The sequence below is a fragment of the Lampetra planeri genome, chromosome 51 (assembly GCF_965212315.1).
Source record: "Lampetra planeri chromosome 51, kcLamPlan1.2.h2, whole genome shotgun sequence".
NCBI classification, from domain to species: domain Eukaryota; kingdom Metazoa; phylum Chordata; class Hyperoartia; order Petromyzontiformes; family Petromyzontidae; genus Lampetra; species Lampetra planeri.
The window spans coordinates 6074438-6093246 of NC_136157.1; the positions used below are offsets into that span (position 1 = coordinate 6074438).

Sequence of the window (18809 nt, forward strand, 5' to 3'; positions counted from 1 at the left end):
GAAACGCCGGGAACTTACCGCTAGTATCTTCATAAGTTCGTTCTTACGCACACGTGTGCGTCGATACGTCTGTGTGTATCCGTGAGGATGTACACACACACACGCACACGCACGCCGCTGTACGCTTCCATAGGTGTGTATCCGTGCCTCTCCATGCGCCTGTCTGCATGTGCTAATGTGTGCATGATGGTGGTGCAGCGGTTAGCGCTACGAACCCGGCGACCAGAGTTCGATTCCCGCTCACGGCCAACATCAGTGACGATTATCTGAACCGGTCCTAGGTCGACTCAGCCTGAAATGAGTACCTGGTGCGGTGTGTAAACATCGCTGCTAGGGAGACAAAGGCGGCCGGGCGTGGTGTTGGCCACCCACCCCCTCGTGTGCCGTGCCGGCCTTTATAGGTGTTCGCTAACAGCACTTGCCCCTACAGTCTATTAAGGCTATACGGGGGATCTTTGTCTTTGTGCGCATATGCATTGCGAACAAGTGCGGAGCGGTGGCGCAACGGTTAGCGCGCTACGCTACGAACCTGGCGACCCGAGTTCGATTCCCGCTCACGGTCACAATCACCGGTGGCGATTATCTGAGCCGGTCCTGGGCCTGCGCCTAGGTCGACTCGGCCTCAAATGAGTGCCTGGTGCGGTGTGGAAACATCGCCACTGGGGAGACAAAGGCGGCCGTGCGTGGTGCTAGCCAACCACGCCATCGTGTGCTGTTTTGGCCTTCATAGGTGCTCGCCAACGGCACTTGCCCCAACATTCTGATAAGGCTATACGGGGGATCTTTGTCTTTATTATTTCGTTGTCCTACGAACCCGGCGACCCGAGTTCCCGCTCACGGCCAACGCGAGTGACGATTACGTGAACCGGTCCTGTGCCTCCCCAAGGTCGACTAAGCCTTAAGTCGCCACTGGAGAGACAAAGGCGGCCGGGCGTGGTGCTGGCCACCCACCCCCTCGTGTGCCGTGCCGGCCTTCATAGGTGCTCGCTAACAGCACTTGCCCCTACAGTCCGTTAAGGCTACACGGGGGATCTTTGCAATTGTGTGTAGCGCGGTTGACTACGTACGGTGCGAAAAAAGTTAAACCTACATACAAGGTGTGTGTGTGTGTGTCAAGGTGCGTATGTAAATGATCGTGGGATGCGGGGGCGAAGTGATTAGCGCGCTGCGCTACGAACCCGGCGACCCGAGTTGGATTCCTGCTCACGGCCAACACCGTCAGTGACGATTATTTCAAACCGATCATGGGCCTCCGCTAGGTCGACTCAGCCTCAAATGAGTACCTGGTGCGGTGTGTAAAACATCGCCACTGGGGAGACAAAGACGGCCGGGTGTGGTGCTGGCCACCCCACCCCCTCGTGTGCATCATAGGTGCTGCTACTCGCTAACAGCACTTGCCCCAACAGTCTGTTGAGGCTACACGGGGGATCTTTGTCTGTGTTTACGTACGTTGAGTCTTCTCGCTTTTTCGTGTGTGTGTGCGCGTGTCTCTTTTACGTCTTTTTTTTCTTCCATGTACGCGTAAAAGTAGGCAAATATATGATGCACGTTGCTTCGTGTAACTGTGTGCGCATGTGGGAATGCACGCGAACACGCACACAGAGAGAAAGCGAGAGAGAGAGAGAGAGGGGGGGGGGGTCTATGCAGCCCCCCAACTCACCAGGACCCCCTCCCCTCACCCCACCCCCCTCACCCCACCCACCCCCCTCACCCCCCTCACCCACCCACCCACCCACCCCCCCAGTCTTAGCTCAACAAAAGAAATTGCAATTTCATTTTACGCCTTCTAAATCTCTCCCACCGAATTACAGAGAGGCTCACAAGACGCGGCCAGAGTTGAGTATCACGCCGCCCTAGTTTCGCGTACTCATCACACGCAGCAACAACAACAACAACCAACGAAACAAACAACAAGTGGCGGTGACATCACCACACAGCGCTTTGTGCCAGGCTAGGTGCAGGAGGTCACGGGACAGACCCGGGCGCCACGGATTTGATTGCTGTGCCAGGCTAGGTGCAGGAGGAGGTCACGTGACAGACCCGGGTGCCACGGATTTAATTGCTGTGCCAGGCTAGGTGCAGGAGGAGGTCACGTGACAGACCCAGGCACCACGGATTTGATTGCTGTGCCAGGCTAGGTGCAGGAGGAGGTCACGGGATAGACCCAGGCACCACGCATTGAATTGCTGTGCCAGGCTAGGTGCAGGAGGAGGTCACGGGACAGATCCAGGCACCACGCATTGAATTGCTGTGCCAGGCTAGGTGCAGGAGGAGGTCACGGGACAGATCCAGACACTACGCATTGAATTGCTGTGCCAGGCTAGGTGCAGGAGGAGGTCACGGGACAGACCCGGGTGCCACAGATTGACTTGCTGTGCCAGGCTAGGTGCAGTAGGAGGTCACGGGACAGATCCAGGCACCACGCATTGAATTGCTGTGCCAGGCTAGGTGCAGGAGGAGGTCACGGGACAGACCCGGGTGCCGGGGTATGATGACTGGCTGAGGTGGCTGGCAGATGCACCGGTTGTGGCGGTGTTCTGATTTTTACCCGCTTGGCGCTCCGCTCGTTGTTGTGAGCGTCGCTCCTCCGCCCTCCGCTGTTGTTGGAGGGCGACTGCCTCCAACTCCGCAGTAGCAGCAGCAGCAGCGTCCTTCACGAGCCTCCTCATCCACGGAGGCCGAATAATTGACACCGGCAAGTCAACTCGGCTCCACATCCTCCCGTACCACATCACCCCCGTCTCTTCTCCAGCCCGTCGAACCCCCGTCGATCCGAACAAAACAGAAGCTGCTTGGCCATGCGGTGGTCTGGGCATGCTGTCGACGTGACACAACCAACGCAGCTTCGTCTGCCGGAGGAGCTCACTGGTGCTGGGAATGTGACCCAGGTCGTACGAGGATTTGTGAGATCCTCGCACAAAGTAGTGTCCATCCCAAGCCTCATCCTCCTCCTCCAACTCACTGTGTGTGCCAGTTGTGTGTGGTGGTGTCACAGAGCACACAAAGACAAAGATCCCCCGTATAGCCTTTAACAGACTATTGGGGCAAGTGCTGTTAGCGAGCAGCACCTATGAAGGCCGGCACGGCACACGAGGCAGTGGGTGGCCAGCGCCACGCCCGGCCGCCTTTGTCTCCCCACGTGGGACTGGTTCCGATAATCGTCACTTGGTCACAATCTTACGCAGTCACACACACACACACACCCCACACTACCCACACACAAGCGCACACACACACACCCCACACTACACACACACACAAGCGCACACACACACACCCCACACTACACACACACAAGCGCACACACACACACCCCACACCCCACACTACACACACACAAGCGCACACACACACACTATACACACACAAGCGCGCACACAATCTTACGCAGTCACACACACCCCACCCCACACTACACAAACACAAGCACACACACACACACACCCCACACTACACACACACACACCACACTACACACACACAAGCGCACACACAATCTTACGCAGTCACGTACACACACACACCCCACACTACACACACACACCCCGCACTATACACACACGCAAACGCACACACAATCTTACGCAGTCACGCACACACACACACACAAACACACTCCAAGAAAAGAAAAAAAAACATCACACGCACGCACGCGGCCCATGCTTATTTGTGTATTTATTAATCGGAATTGTTTCACCCACGAAAATCATCAACCGAGTCTCAAGACTCGCTGCCAGGAGAGGGTCTTTGTATCCTGCGTCGCAATATCGGGGAAGGGGCGGGGGGGCGATGCTTCCACACACACACACACATCGATGCTGCTACACACACGCACACACACACATCGATGCTGCTACACACACACACGCACACACACACATCGCAAGCGGAGAGCTCGCGCGACAGATTCCCGACTGCCCTGGGTGAGAAAGCTGTCGGCCCTCGGTCCAGCAGTGGATTGGCTCGGTCTGTTCGTGTTTGTCGATGAGGCTGTCAGCAGACAAAGACACCACGCGCTTCCCCACCCCGGAGAGCCTTTGACGGACTTTTTTGGGGTGCAAGTGCTGCATGAGGAGCACCTATGAAGGCCGGGGAAACACACCGAAGACAAAAATCCCCCGTGTAGACCTAACAGACTGTTGGGGCAAGTGCTGTTAGCGAGTAGCACCCTTGAAGGCCGGCACGGCGCACGAGGAGGCTGGGTGGCCCGCATTCCACGTCCGATGTTTACACACCGCACCAGGTACTCATTTGAGGTCGAGTCGACCTAGGGGAAGCCCAGGACCGGTTCATAAGAAGTCACCGTGAGCGGGAATCGGAGCGCAGCGCGCTAACCGCTACACTGTCGTTCCCCACGGACCCACTTACACACATTTCACACACGCACACACATTTCACACACAATTAGGAACGCTCACACGCACACAGACAAAGATGTCCCGTATAGGCTTCAAGGGAATGTCCGTGGGCCAAGTGCTGTTAGCGAGAGGCACATACGAAGGACGGCACGGACACGGGGACACGGGGACACGGAGACACGGGGACACAGAGACACAGAGACACGGGGACACACAGAGACACGAAGACACGGGAACACGGGGACACAGAGACACAGAGACACGGGGACACGAAAACACGAGGACACAGAGACACGGGGACACGGAGACACGAAGACACGGGGACACAGAGACACACAGAGACACGGAGACACGGGAACACGGGGACACAGAGACACAGAGACACGGGGACACACAGAGACACAGAGACACAGAGACACGGGGTCACACAGAGACACAGAGACACGGGGACACAGAGACACAGAGACACAGAGACACGGGGACACACAGAGACACGGAGACACGGGGACACAGAGACACACAGAGACACGGAGACACGGGAACACGGAGACACAGAGACACGGGGACACAGCGACACAGAGACACGGGGACACACAAAGACACGGAGACACGGGGACTCACAGAGACACGGAGACACGGGGACACAGAGACACGGGGACACAGAGACACGCGGACGTGTAGATACAGAGACACGGGGGCACAGAGACACGGGAGCACATAGAGACACGGAGACACGGGGACACAGAGACACGGGGACACGGGGACACAGAGACACGCGGACGTGTAGATACAGAGACACGGGGGCACAGAGACACGGGGGCACAGAGAGACACCGCGACGCATTGACAAGGCGCATGGGGGCACGGGGAGACACGGGGACACACGGGGAGGAGGGGAAGCCAAAGTTTGAATAGGGAGCGAATTAAGAGTGGGGGTTGGGATGTGGGCGAGTGGAAGGAGAAGGGATTAAAGTGTTGAGGGTGCGTGTGTGTGTCTGTGTGTGTGTCTGTGTGTGTCTTTGTGTGTGTCTCTGTGTGTCTGTGTGTGTCAGTGTGTGTCTGTGTGTGTGTCAGCGTGTGTGTGTCTGTGTGTGTGTCTGTGTGTGTGTGTTTGTGTGTGTGTCTGAGTGTGTCTGTGTGTCTGTGTGTGTGTCAGTGTATGTGTCGGTGTGTGTGTGTGTGTCAGTGTGTGTGTCAGTGTGTGTGTGTGTCTCTGTGTGTCTGTGCGTGTGTCAGTGTGTGTGTGTCAGTGTGTGTGTGTCTGTGTCTGTGTGTGTCTGTGTGTGTGTGTGTGTGTCAATGTGTGTGTTTCTCTGTGTGTCTGTCTGTGTGTGTGTCGGTGTGTGTGTATGTGTGTTTGTTAGTGTGTATGTGTGTGTGTTAGTGTGTGTGTATGTGTATGTGTGTGCGTGTGTGTAAGTGTCTGTGTGTGCGTGTGTGTAAGTGTATGTGTGTGGGGAGCGGTGGTGTAGCGGTTAGCGCTTCGCTGCGCTACGAACCCGACGAACCGGGTTCGAATTCCCGCTCACGGCCAACACCGGTGACGATTATCTGAACCGGTCCTGGGCCTCCCCTAGGTAGACTCAGCCTTAAATGTGTACCTGGTGCGGTGTGTGAACATCGCCACTGGGGAGACAAAGGCGGTCGGACGTGGTGCTGGCCACCCACCCCCTCGTGTGCCACAGTGCCGGCCTTCATAGGTGCTCGCTAACAACACTTGCCCCAACAGTCTGGGAAGTTTGTCTTTGTATGCAACCGATTAGGGGAGCGGTGGCGCAGTGGTTAGCGATGTTTACACATCGCACCAGGTACTCATTTGAGGCCGAGTCGACCTAGGCGAGGCACACATGCACGGCGTACGCAAACACAACAGCGCCCTTCCCTCTATCCTCTGTTGGATGATGTTGTTGTTTTTAACTATACTTCACCATGCCGGCCAAGCGAGTGTTTTCTTGCAAGGTGTTGGAGGGTGTTTTGAAGCGGAGTGCGCTAACAACAGCGCCACCGCTCCTCTGCGCCCCCCCCCCCCCCAAAAAAAAATTAATAATAACAACACACTCGTCCATACACACGGTGGCCTTTAAAGGAGATACAATTGACGTTTCGGGCAATAACCCTTCATCAACACAGAGATACGCGTCTGCATTTAAGGCCACGCTGTTATGGAGTTTGTTGTTGTTTTTTTGCACCACTGCCAAACGCAGCAGCAGCAGCAGCAGCAATTACCCAAATAAGTAATGCGTGTGTAACAGGTGTGTGTGCGTATGCGTGTGCGTGTGTACGAAAAGCGAGGGAGCGGTGGCGCAGTGGTTAGCGCGCTGCGTGCGCCAGGTAACAAAAAAAAAACAGCGCCACGAGTTCGATTGCCATTCACGGCTACGACCAAACAAGCATCGGCGATCGCTCCGGACCGGTCCTGGGACCCCCTCCTAGGTCGACTCAGCCTCAAATTGAGAACTGTGCCCGGGTGCTGGTGTGTAGCAAACATCGCCACTGGGGGAGACAAAGGCGGTCAGGGCGTGGTGCTGGCCACCCACCCCCTCGTGTGCCGTGCCGGTCTTCACAGGTGCTACTCGCTAACAGCACTTGCCCCTACAGTCTGTTACAGGCTACACGGGGTATCTTTGTACAGGTGTGTTTGTGTGTGTGAGGCTGAATGCAGAGGGGGGAGGGTCGCGGGATGAGGGGAGGGGGTGGATTCATGTGGGGGGGAGGGGTGATGAAGATAAAGGCAAGGGCGTGTGTGTGTACACGTGTGTGTGAATGCGTGTGCACGTGTGTATTTGTGGTGTGTGTACGTGTGTGTAGATGTGTGTGTACTTGTGTGTAGATGTGTGTGTACACGTGTGTGTGTGTGTACAGGTGTGCGTGTACACGTGTGTGTGTGAATGCGTGTGTACGTGTGGGGTGTGTACTTGTGGTGTGTGTACTTCTGTGTGTGGATGTGTGTACACGTGTGTGTGTGTACACGTGTGTGTGAATGCGTGTGCACGTGTGTGTGTACCTGTGTGTGTGTACTTGTGTGTGTGGATGTGTGTACACGTGTGTGTGTGTGTACACGTGTGTGTGAATGCGTGTGCACGTGTGTGTGTACTTGTGTGTGTACCTGTGTGTGTGTACTTGTGTGTGTGGATGTGTGTACACGTGTGTGTGTGTGTACACGTGTGTGTGGATGCGTGTGCACGTGTGTGTGTAATTGTGTTGTGTGTACACGTGTATGTGTGTACTTCTGTGTGTACTTGTGTGTGTGTGTGATTGTGTGTACACATGTGTGTACTTGTGTGTGTACTTGTATGTGTGTGTGAATGTGTGTACACGTGTATGTGTGTACTTCTGTGTGTACTTGTGTGTGTGTGTGAATGTGTGTACACGTGTGTGTACTTGTGTGTGTACTTGTATGTGGGCATGTGTGTGTGTGTGAATGTGTGTACACGTGTATGTGTGTACTTGTGTGTGTATACTTGTGTGTGTGAATTTGTGTACATGTGTAAGTGTGTGTACTTGTGTGAATGTGTGTACACGTGTATGTATGTATGTATGTGTACTTGTGTGTGTACACGTGTGTGTACTTGTGTGTGTGTACTTGTGTGTGTGTGAAGGTGTGTAGGTATGGGAACAAAGATCCCCCGTATAGCCTGAATGGACTGTTGTCTTCATGTGCATGTGCGTGTGTGTGCGTGCGTGTGTGTGCGTGCATGTGTGTGCGTGTGTGTGTGTGCGTGTGTGTGTGTGCGTGTGCGTGTGTGCGTGTGTGTGCGTGTGTGTGTTTGCATGTGGCTGTGTGTATGTTGGTTGGGTGTTTCCAAAGGCTCCAGTTTGACAGCGGAGGTCTCACTCCTAATCAGTCGAGCGGCATTATCTCTTCATCGGATGCGTAACGCTGCTGCGTGGAAGCTACCTGGCCTGTCGCTCCGCACGAAGCTCCGGGTCTTCTCGGCCACAGTCATTGCTTGCGAAACGTGGAGCCCTTTCAAAGGAACATCTGCGCCGGTTTGAAACATCCAGGCTGGGTTGCCTCCGATCCATCTCGGGTTTAACCACACCGGATTGTGTGTGGAGATCACAGATCATTGGAAGATCTGGACACGGTCCCATCATTGGAAGGCGAGGCCGCATTAGCTGGGTCATGGAGCCCGCAGACGCAGCCAATGCATGGCCAATCAGTTTCTGTTTGTCCGGATAGATGGGGGCTAAACGGGCGCGGCACGGGCCCGAGAAGAGATGTGGGCTTCTGATGTACAGAAAGAGCTGGAACTGAGAAGACTTGCCGATGACCGGTACCGGTGGTGTCAAGATCGGGCTCTGTGGAGGAGGCTCGTGAAGGACGCTGCTACTGGGCAGTTGGAGGCAGTCGCCCTCCGGTAACAACAGAGGGCGGAAGAGCGACGCTCACAACAACGAAAGGAGAGCCCGGTGGATAAAACGCAGCAAGTTGGCACAGGTGGTGCAACTGCCAGTCATCTCAGTCAGTCAACCTATGGCATCTGGGTCTGTCCCGTGACCTCCTGCAAGCAGAGAGCTTTTTGAAACTTTCACGTGGCCTCAATGCGCACTTAGCCTGGCACAAGCGCAGTGACGACATCACCGCCACTTAGTGGTCAATGGCGGTTGTTGTTGGTGTGTATCTGTGTGTGTCTGCGTGTGTGTGTGTATCTTATATGTATATCTCGTTGTGTATATCATGATGTGTCTCTAAGTGTCTGTATCTGTAGAGCGCGCTGCGCTACGAACCCGGCGACCCGAGTTCGATTCCCGCTCACGGCCGCCGACACACAGTGGCGATTATCTGAACCGGTCCTGGGTCTCGCCTAGGTCGACTCAGCCTCAAATGAGTAACTGGTACGGAGTGTATACGTCTCTGCACTGGGGAGACAAAGGAGGCCGGGCGTGGTGCTGACCACCCATCCCCTCGTGTTCCGTTCCAGCCATCGTTGGTGCTACTCGCTAACAGCACTTGCCCCAACAGTCCGTTGAGGCTATACGGGGGATCTTTGTCTTTGCGCGTGTTGACGTTCGTTTGTCTGTGCCCCCCCCAAGCTCAGTCAATCATCGAATCGTGCGCCTAGGTCGACTCAGCCGGAAAAAAAATAACAACAACAGAGTACCGCATGTTGCAATGATGGTCGCATCTGCAAGAGTCGAACCTTCGCAGTCCATTGGAGACAAAGGCGGTCGGGGGGGCGATCGCAGCGACGAAGCCGCCCACGCGGACCCATCACCACCACCACCATCACCACCATCACCACCATCACCATCATCACCTTCAGCGACAATCTGAGAATAGATAGAGGCGCAGCCCTGCAACACGTGCCACCCCCACGTGCCACTAGTGACCGCTTGGGGTGGGTTTCTGACAGAGGTCGCAAACGGGTTTTGATTCCTTACCCGTACCCGGCCGCACCAGGGTCGCAAACGGGTACCCGTACCTGGCCGGGTAACCGGGTATCGGGTAGGGTACGGGTATCGGGTTACCCGGTTGCGACCTCTGGTTTCTGACGGCGATCGGACGAACATCGCTTCGTGAACTTTCCTTGTGAACAGGCCGAGCGGGAATTTTAGACGAAATATTCGCCGGGTTCTTCCGAGTACGGAATGCCGTAATAAATTGATGTGTCGGTGGTTTTGTTGTTGTTGTTGTTGATGTTGTTGTTGTTGTTGTCGCTGGGTCTAACGCGTGAGTCGGTGGGTTGTTGCCGGGAGGGAGCGGTGGCGCAGCGGTTAGCGCGCTTCGCTATGGACGCGCTCTCCCCTAGGTCGACTCGGCCTCAAACGAGTACCCGGTGCGGTGTGTAAACATTGCCACCAGGGGAGACAAAGGCGGTCGGGCGTGGTGCTAGCCACCCCCACCCTCGTGTACCGTTCTGGCCTTCATAGGTGCTCGCTAACAGCACTTGCCCCAACAGTCTGATAAGGCTATACGGGGGATCTTTATCTTTATTATTTCGTTGAGCTTCGAACCCGGCGACCCGAGTTCGATTCCCGCTCGCGGCCAACGCGAGTGACGATTACGCGAAGCGGTCCTGTGCCTCCCCAAGGTGGACTCAGCCTAAAATGTGTTAAAAATCGCCGCTAGGGAGACAAAGGCGGCCGGGCGTGATGCTAGCCACCCACCCCCTCGTGTGCCGTGCCAGCATTCATAGGAACCACACTCTACTAAACAGCACTTGCCCCAACAGTCTGTTAGAGGCTACACGGGGGATATTTATATATATTGTTTTGTACATACAAACATAAAGACACAGAAGATGTCTGTGATCATTGTAAGTACGCACATACGAGTTGAGAATACATGAACTTGCGTGTTTTGTATGAATCGGCATGTATGCTTGCGTATTCGTGATATGATTGTGGTGTATATTGTATGTATATGTGTGTGTGTATAGGGAGCGGTGGTGTTGTGGTTAGCGCTATGAACCCGGCGACCCGGGTTCGATTCCCGCTCACGGCCAACACCAGTGACGCTTATCCGAACCGGTCCTGGGCATCCCCTAGGTCGACTCAGCCTCAAATGAGTACCTGGTGCGGTGTGTAGTAAACATCGCCACTGGGGAGACAAAGGCGGTCGGGCGTGGTGCTGGCCACCCACCCCCTCGTGTACCGTTCCGGCCTTCATAGGTGCTCGCTAACAGCACTTGCCCCAACAGTCTGTTAAGGCTACACGGGGGATCTTTGTCTTTGTGTATATATGCGTGCACCTAGCATGGCACAAAGATCCCCCGTGTAGCCTTGAGCACAGTCTGGGGCAAGTGCTGCGAGCGAAGACACGCTGGGAAGGTGCGGTCCTGTACCCCTTCCACGGCCGCCTTTGTCTCCCCAGTGTCACAGCGGCCGGGGGGGGGGGGGGTCGAACTTAGATGGGGAGCGCGGTGCGCTAACCACTGCGCCACCGCTCGCCAACATGACACGCGCGCGACATTCCAAAGGTGGGAAAAACAAACAAAGATCCCCCGTGTAGCCTTAACAGACTGTTGGGGCAAGTGCTGTTAGCGAGCACCTATGAAGGCCGGCACGGCACACGAGGGGGTGGGTGGCCAGCACCACGCCCGGCCGCCTTTGTCTCCCCAGTGGTCGATGCTCACTCGTCACCTGCTGTTGGCCGCGAGCGCGAATCGAACTCGCGCTAACCACTGCGCCACCGCTCCACTAAAATTCGCGCGCGCGCGCGCGTTTGTTGGGGAGCGGTGGCGCAGTGGTTAGCGCTACGCTGCGCTACGAAACCGGCGAATTCCCGAATTCGGCCAACACCGGTGACGATTATCTGTACCTCAAATGAGTGCCTGGTGCGGTGTGTAGACATCGCCACTGGGGAGACAAAGGCGGTCGGGCGTGGTGCTGGTCACCCACCCCCTCGTGTGCCGCGCCGGCCTTCATAGTTGCTGCTCGCTAACAGCACTTGCCACTACAGTCTGTCAAGGCTATAGACGGAGCTTTGTCTTTTTACGTATGTATATGTGTATATGTGCGCGTCAGTGTATAGATACGTCCATACATTCAAGGACAATTATCCACACGTCCACAATACAATTACACACACACACACGTCAATAAGACAAAGATGCCCCGGATAGCTTTTAAGACTGTTGGGGCAAGTGCCGTTAGCGAGCAGTGGTCACCCACACGAGGGTGTGGGTGACCAGTACCACACCCGGCCGCCTTTGTCTCCCCAGTGCCGGGTTCCGCAGCGCAGTGCGCTAATCCGCTACACTACCGCTCCCCGCAATACAAAGACAAAGAGCCCCCGTATAGCCTCCTGCAGACTTTGTTGGGGGCAGGTGCTGTTAGCGAGCACCGATGAAAACCGGAACGGTTCGCATGGCGATGGGTGGCCAGAATCCACCACGCCCGACCGCCTTTGTCTCCCTAGTGACGACGTTTCCACACCGCACCAGGCACTCGTTTCAGATATTCGATCACCGATACGCATCGATGTGCACGCGCCTCCGATGTACGTACGTTCGAAGTGGACACGCGAAAGTTTGCACGTCCCGCACGCGGCCATGGCTAGTGCCGGTCTGCGAGCACCTCTCCAGACGTGAACACCTCAGCATCGGTGGGGGGGGGGTGGATTGGAGGGAGGCGGGGGATGCAGCGGTGATAGCATCCCCCGCCCGGCCGCCTTTGTCTCCCCAGTCATGCTGCACACACACGCACGCACGCGCGGGTACAAATGCAAAGGAACGAGGTCACGCACCAAGAGAACTAATATTTTTTTCACCGGGAACCATATGCGCATGAACATATATATATAAATAAAACGAAGACAAAGACAGTTCTACATTGCCGTGTCGCCTTCAACAACTGACTGTTGGGGTAACGCACACACACATGCACACACACACTCACACATACACACACACACATACACACGCACACACATACACACATACATACACACGCACAAACACACTCACACACACACACACACTCACACACACATGCACACACACATGCACACACACACTCACACATACACATACACACACACACATACACACATACACATACACACACACACACTCACATACACTCACATACACACACACACATACACACACACACATTCACACACACATACACACACACACACTCACAAACACACTCACACACATACACACGCACAAACACACTCACACACATACACACTCACACACATACATACATACTCACTCACACATACACACATACGCACACTCACACACATATACACATATACACACAAAGATAAAGATCCCCCGTATAGCCTCAACAGACTGTTGGGGCAAGTGCTGTTAGCGAGCGCCGATTAAGGCCGGAACGGCACACGAGGGGGTGGGTGGCCAGCACCACGCCCGACCGCCTTTGTCTCCCTAGTGGCGATTTTTTACGCGCCGAACCAGGTACTCATTTGAGGCTGAGTCGACCTAGGGGAGGCCCAGGACCGGCTCAGATAATCGTCACCGCTGTTTGCCGTGAGCGGGAATCGAACTCGGGTCGCTGGAATCGTAGCTTAGTGCAGCACTAACCGCCACACCACCGCCCCGCATATACACACAGACACACACATACCCAAATACCCCCACACACAGACACACACACAGACGCACATACACACACAGACACACACACACACAGACACACACACACACACTACCGCTCCCCGTACACACATACGTACAACCGCATCATACATATATACACACAGATATACATAACTACATAAGCGCACACTCACTCTTTAAAACGCATTCGTAGACATAAACGCGCATACACACGATATACACACGTAACCAAGCGTATACACTCATGTGTGTACACACACACACAATGCTGCACACTATATGCACACACCATTACATACACGCACAACACACTCACGCGGAAACACACACACACACACATGCGCGTTTTACACACGCACGCACACACATCCGCCCACATACACACACACACACCTATACAACCGTACAAACACACACACACCCACCCACACAAAGACAAAGATCCCCCGTATAGCGTTCAACAGGACTGTTGGGGAGGGCAAGGGCTGTTTGCGAGCAGCACCTATGAAGGGGGTGGTTGGCCAGCACCACGCCCGACCGCCTTTGTCTCCCCAGTGGCGATGTTTACACACCGCACCAGATACTCATTTGAGGCTGAGTTGACCTAACACATAGACACACACACAGACACACACATAGACATACATACACACACATACACACATATATACACACATTCACGCGCACACATAGACACACATACACACAGACACATACACACACATACAAACACACATAGACACACACATACACACAGACACACACATAGACACACACATACACACATAGACACACATAGACACACATAGACACACACACACATACACGCGCACACATAGACACACACACATAAACACACACACACATAGACACATATACACATACACACACAGACACACACACATAGACACACACACATAGGCACACACACATACACATCCATAGACACACACACATAGACACACACACATAGACACATACACACACACACACATAGACACACGCACATAGACACACACATACACACATGCGCACACACACCCTTACATACACGCACACACATACACACACACATACACGCACACACATACACGCACACACATACACGCACACACACATACACACACACACATAGACACACACATACATAGACACACACACCCTTACATACACACACACACATAGACACACACACATACATAAACACACACACACACACATAGACACACACATACACACACACACATAGACACATCTACACACACACATAGACACACACACATACACACACGCACACACACACATACACGCACACACACACATACACGCACACACATAGACACACACACATAGACACACACACATACACACACATACACACACACACATAGACACACACACATAGACACACACATGCGCACACACACACATACACATAGACACATACACACACACACATAGACACACACACATAGACACACACATGCGCACACACACCCTTACATACACGCACACACATACACACACACACATACACGCACACACATACACACACACACATACACGCACACACATACACACACACCCTTACATACACACACACACATACACGCACACACATACACGCACACACATACACACACACACATACACGCACACACATACACACACACCCTTACATACACGCACACACATACACACACTCGCGCGCACGCTCTCCCCCACACACCTGCTTGCCTCCCCATCCTTAAATTCACTCCCCACACCATCGCTCACCTCCACCGCTCGCCTCGCTCGCCATTGGCACTGTGGCTGAGGGGGGGAGGGGGGCACGGAGGGTGGAGGCGGTGACGTCACACGCCACCTCCTCCTCCTCCACCTCCTCCTCCCCAAACGCACAGGCAAGCGAACCTGTTTGACAGACTCCAACCACGGGCTCACGGAGGTGATGGGCGGTGCCTTGACGTTGTAACAGACCAACCACGCATCCAACGCAACGCAACCCAACCCACCGTCCCACCTATCCTCCCATCCCCCCCCTCCTCTCTCGCTCATTCTCTCCACCCCCACCCACCCACCCACCAACCCCACCCCCACCCACCAACACCACCACCACCCCCCACCGAGGCAACTTATTTATTTAATTATTTTCCGTAAAAAAAATTTCCGACTCGCCTTCAACTCCTCGCTATGCCAGGCTCTGTCCCCATTCATTCACCCACTCACTCGCGCGCGCACGCACACACATACACGCGCGCACACTCACTCACTCTCTCGCTCGCTCGTTCTCTCTCTCTCCGTGTATTCATAGGAGGTGGAGGAGAGTTGCATATCTCCTCTCGCCTTAGTTATATGGCAGAAGGAGTCGCTTGCACGGTAGTCGAGTTTGTTAGTTTACAAAGGCGGTAGTGATGCGTAAGTCGGCAACGTAGAAGTAGATTTGAGTCGATTTTGGCTTTTTAATTTCTCTCTCTTTCGCTCGTTGGTGTTGCTGTACGGATTCGTTCGTCGGGGTATTTGTCGCCTTTGGCTCACGGGCTGAAACTTGACGGATAGATAGATATATAGAATCGCATTGCTGTGGAAGCTATTGAAGATTTGGATAATAATACGAGTAATTATATTTATTAGTGGAGGGAGTGAGCGGGTGTGTGTGTGTGTGTGGTGTGTGTTGGGGGGGAGGGGAGAAGACGGGGTAGTAATTTCGCCCCCCAGAATAGCAAAACAAAAGGAAGAACGTGGAGTCGGTTTCAAAAGAATACATTAATTTCGCCCAACTACAGGAGTCGCTTTATCTCCCACTCTCGTTTTGTTATTGCTGCTGCTGTTGTTGTTTGCCGATCCTACTGTAGTTCGCGCTCGTTCAAAATCGACGAATGTTTCGTGCCGGGGAGGTAGTTAGTTAGTTAGTCAGAGTATAAGAACAAACAAAAATAACCGGTCACAAATCGTCTCTCGATTATTTTAGGGGTCCTCGTTTATCGATCGCGAGGAGTACCCAAAATACTCCGATTTATTTTGAATCACTTTTGAGTTCTTCCGGAGGGCTGTTCACGGTTAAACGGCTTGCGACTGTCGCCATCGTTTAGGGCAACTCCAAAAACAACAGCAGCAGCAACAGCAGTAGTAGCAACAGCAGCAGTAGTAGCAACAGCAACAGCAGCAGCAGCAGCAACAGCAGTAGTAGCAGCAGCAGCAGTAGTAGCAACAGCAACAGCAGCAGTAGTAGCAACAGCAGCAGCAGCAGCAACAGCAGCAGCAGCAGTAGCAGCAGCGTCACCTTTGCCAGATCGGCTGTGCGTTGGAGGAACTCTTTAACACAGACGGCGATCACCGTTGTGTTCGAACGAACCACGCTTTTATCTTCACGCCCTACCTCCCGAATCGAACCGCTCTCTTCGAAAGCCTCGGCAAGAAAGAAACCATCGCCAACACAACAGCAGCAGCAGCAACAGCATCGTGGTCGTCGTCTTCACAAGTAAACATTCTAGCGAGTCTTGAACGACTTCGCCCCGTCGCCAAGATGATGTACAGCATGCTGGAGAGCGACCTCAAGCAGCATGTGGCTCAAACTCACGGCGGTCTGTCCGCGAACTCCTCTCTCATCATCGGAGGAGGTGGCGTTGGTGGTGGTGGAGGTGGTGGTGGTGGAGGTGGTGGACAAGGCGGCAAAGTTGGCGGGCAGCAGAGCCAGCAACTTTGCAACGACCGCGTCAAGAGGCCAATGAACGCCTTCATGGTGTGGTCGCGAGGGCAGCGGAGAAAGATGGCCCAAGAAAACCCCAAGATGCACAACTCCGAAATCTCCAAGCGTCTCGGCGCCGAGTGGAAGCTCCTCACCGAGGCGGAGAAGAGGCCGTTCATCGACGAGGCGAAGCGTCTGCGCGCCCTGCACATGAAGGAACACCCCGACTACAAGTACAGACCACGCCGCAAGACCAAAACCCTCCTGAAAAAGGACAAATATTCACTGCCCGCGGGCCTCCTTGGACCGGGCGGCGTGTCGGTGAACAGCAATAGCCCCGTGGGTTCCGGCGCGGGCATGTCCTCGCATCGCGGAGCTATGGTGGACGGTGCCGCGTACCAGGCAGCTGTCAACGGCTGGCCAGGGAGTGGTTACGCGGCGACTCTCATGCAGGATCAGCTGAGCGTGGCCGCGGCCGCCGGTTACAGCCACGGCAGCGTCGGTGGTGCGCACAGCCCCGTCGGGCAGACCATGGGCCACCACCCGCACCACCACCCCGGGCATCCGCATCACCCGGCGCACCACCACCACCACCACCAGTCGCCCCTGCATCACCCGGCTCATCCACATCACCCGGCTCACCCCCATCATCCGGCGCACCCACATCATCCGTCGCGCTACGAGATGGCCGGTCTCCCGTACCACCACCACCACGGCCACTCGCACCACGCCGGACATTCGCACCACGCCAACGCCGTGGCCGCGGCTGCAGCGGCAGCCCACGGCTACATGAACGGGGCCGCCGTAGCCGCCGCGTACGGGATGAGCGCTGCGGCAGCGGCTTACGGCCAGACGGCCACGCTGGGCGGTGGAGGTGGAGGAGGTGGAGGAGGTGGTGGAGGTGGTGGTGGTGGAGCAAGCGGCGCGGCGTCGGCTGTTGCGGCGGTCGCGGCCGCGGCTGCTGCGGCTTCCTCCTCCTCGTCGTCGTCTTCGTCGTCGTCGTCGTCTTCGTCGTCGTCGTCGTCTTCTGCGGGATCGACACCTTCGGCGGCTGCGCAAGCGGCGGCGGCGGCTTCTTCGGGCGCATCGTCGGTGCCGGCTTCGAGCGTGGGCGGTGTTAGCGGCATCAAGTCGGAGTCGAGTCCTTCGTCAACGCCCGTCCACCACCAGCACCACCAGCACCACCACCAGCAGCAGCAGCACCAGCAACACCAACAACACCATCAGCAGCAGCAGCATCAACAGCATCAACAGCAGCAGCAGCAGCAGCAGCGCTCGCTGCTAGGGAGTGCTATGGCGGCAGGACAGGCGTGTCCGGGTGACCTCGGAGAGATGATCAGTATGTATCTACCCGTGGGAGCTGGCGCGGCTGCTGTTGCTGCTGCTGCTGGTGGTGGTGCTGTTGCTGGTGGTGGTGGAGGTGGTGGTGGTGGTGGTGGTGGAGGTGGAGGAGGAGGTGGTGGTGGTGGTGCCGCGTTGGTGAGCGGAGCGATTGAAAATCAAGTGAGCGGCATGGATTTGGGTCAAAGACGCCTCCACGGTCTGACCCAGCACTATCAGACGTCTGGGCTCAACGGTGAGTGGGGGGGCAACATGCGTGTGGGATTCCTTGTGTTTACATGTACTCGTATGTACGTGTGTGTGTCTGTGTGTCTGTGTGTGTGTGTGTGTCTGTGTGTGTGTGTGGGGAGCGGTGGTGTAGTGATTAGCGCTACGCTGCGCTACGAAC

The 18809-nt window shown here is 55.1% G+C and overlaps 2 protein-coding genes across 3 annotated transcripts in view; one reads left to right on the top strand and one right to left on the bottom strand.

Moving 5' to 3' along the window:
- Positions 1 to 3657: 3657 nt before the first annotated feature.
- LOC144734523 (uncharacterized) lies at positions 3658 to 12509 on the bottom strand. Of its 2 annotated transcripts, XR_013588527.1 has the most exons (3): positions 12311 to 12509; positions 9502 to 9631; positions 3658 to 4079 (listed from the first exon to the last, which is right to left on the bottom strand). XR_013588527.1 is itself a non-coding variant. In XM_078616758.1 (2 exons), exon 2 carries the CDS (start codon positions 8052 to 8054, stop codon positions 6960 to 6962), a length of 1095 nt encoding a protein of 364 aa, XP_078472884.1. In that variant the 5' UTR covers positions 8055 to 9631; positions 12311 to 12501; the 3' UTR covers positions 4655 to 6959. The 2 variants fall into 2 exon arrangements, 1 of the variants encoding a protein (XP_078472884.1); XM_078616758.1 differs by lacking the exon at positions 3658 to 4079 and having other exon boundaries at positions 4655 to 9631; positions 12311 to 12501.
- A 3059-nt stretch (positions 12510 to 15568) lies between these two features.
- LOC144734561 (uncharacterized) overlaps positions 15569 to 18809 on the top strand; it is a 31325-nt gene continuing 28084 nt past the window's right edge. The window contains exon 1 of the mRNA XM_078616807.1: positions 15569 to 18656. Within this exon, the coding sequence (XP_078472933.1) occupies positions 16919 to 18656 (1738 nt within the window). The 5' untranslated portion in view covers positions 15569 to 16918. The remainder of the gene's footprint in view (positions 18657 to 18809) is intronic.

Bases quoted from the DNA above. Each gene is read 5' to 3' on its own strand.
- LOC144734523 (XM_078616758.1), bottom strand. From the start codon at position 8,054: ATGCACGCACACACACGCACGCACACACACGCACATGCACATGAAGAC.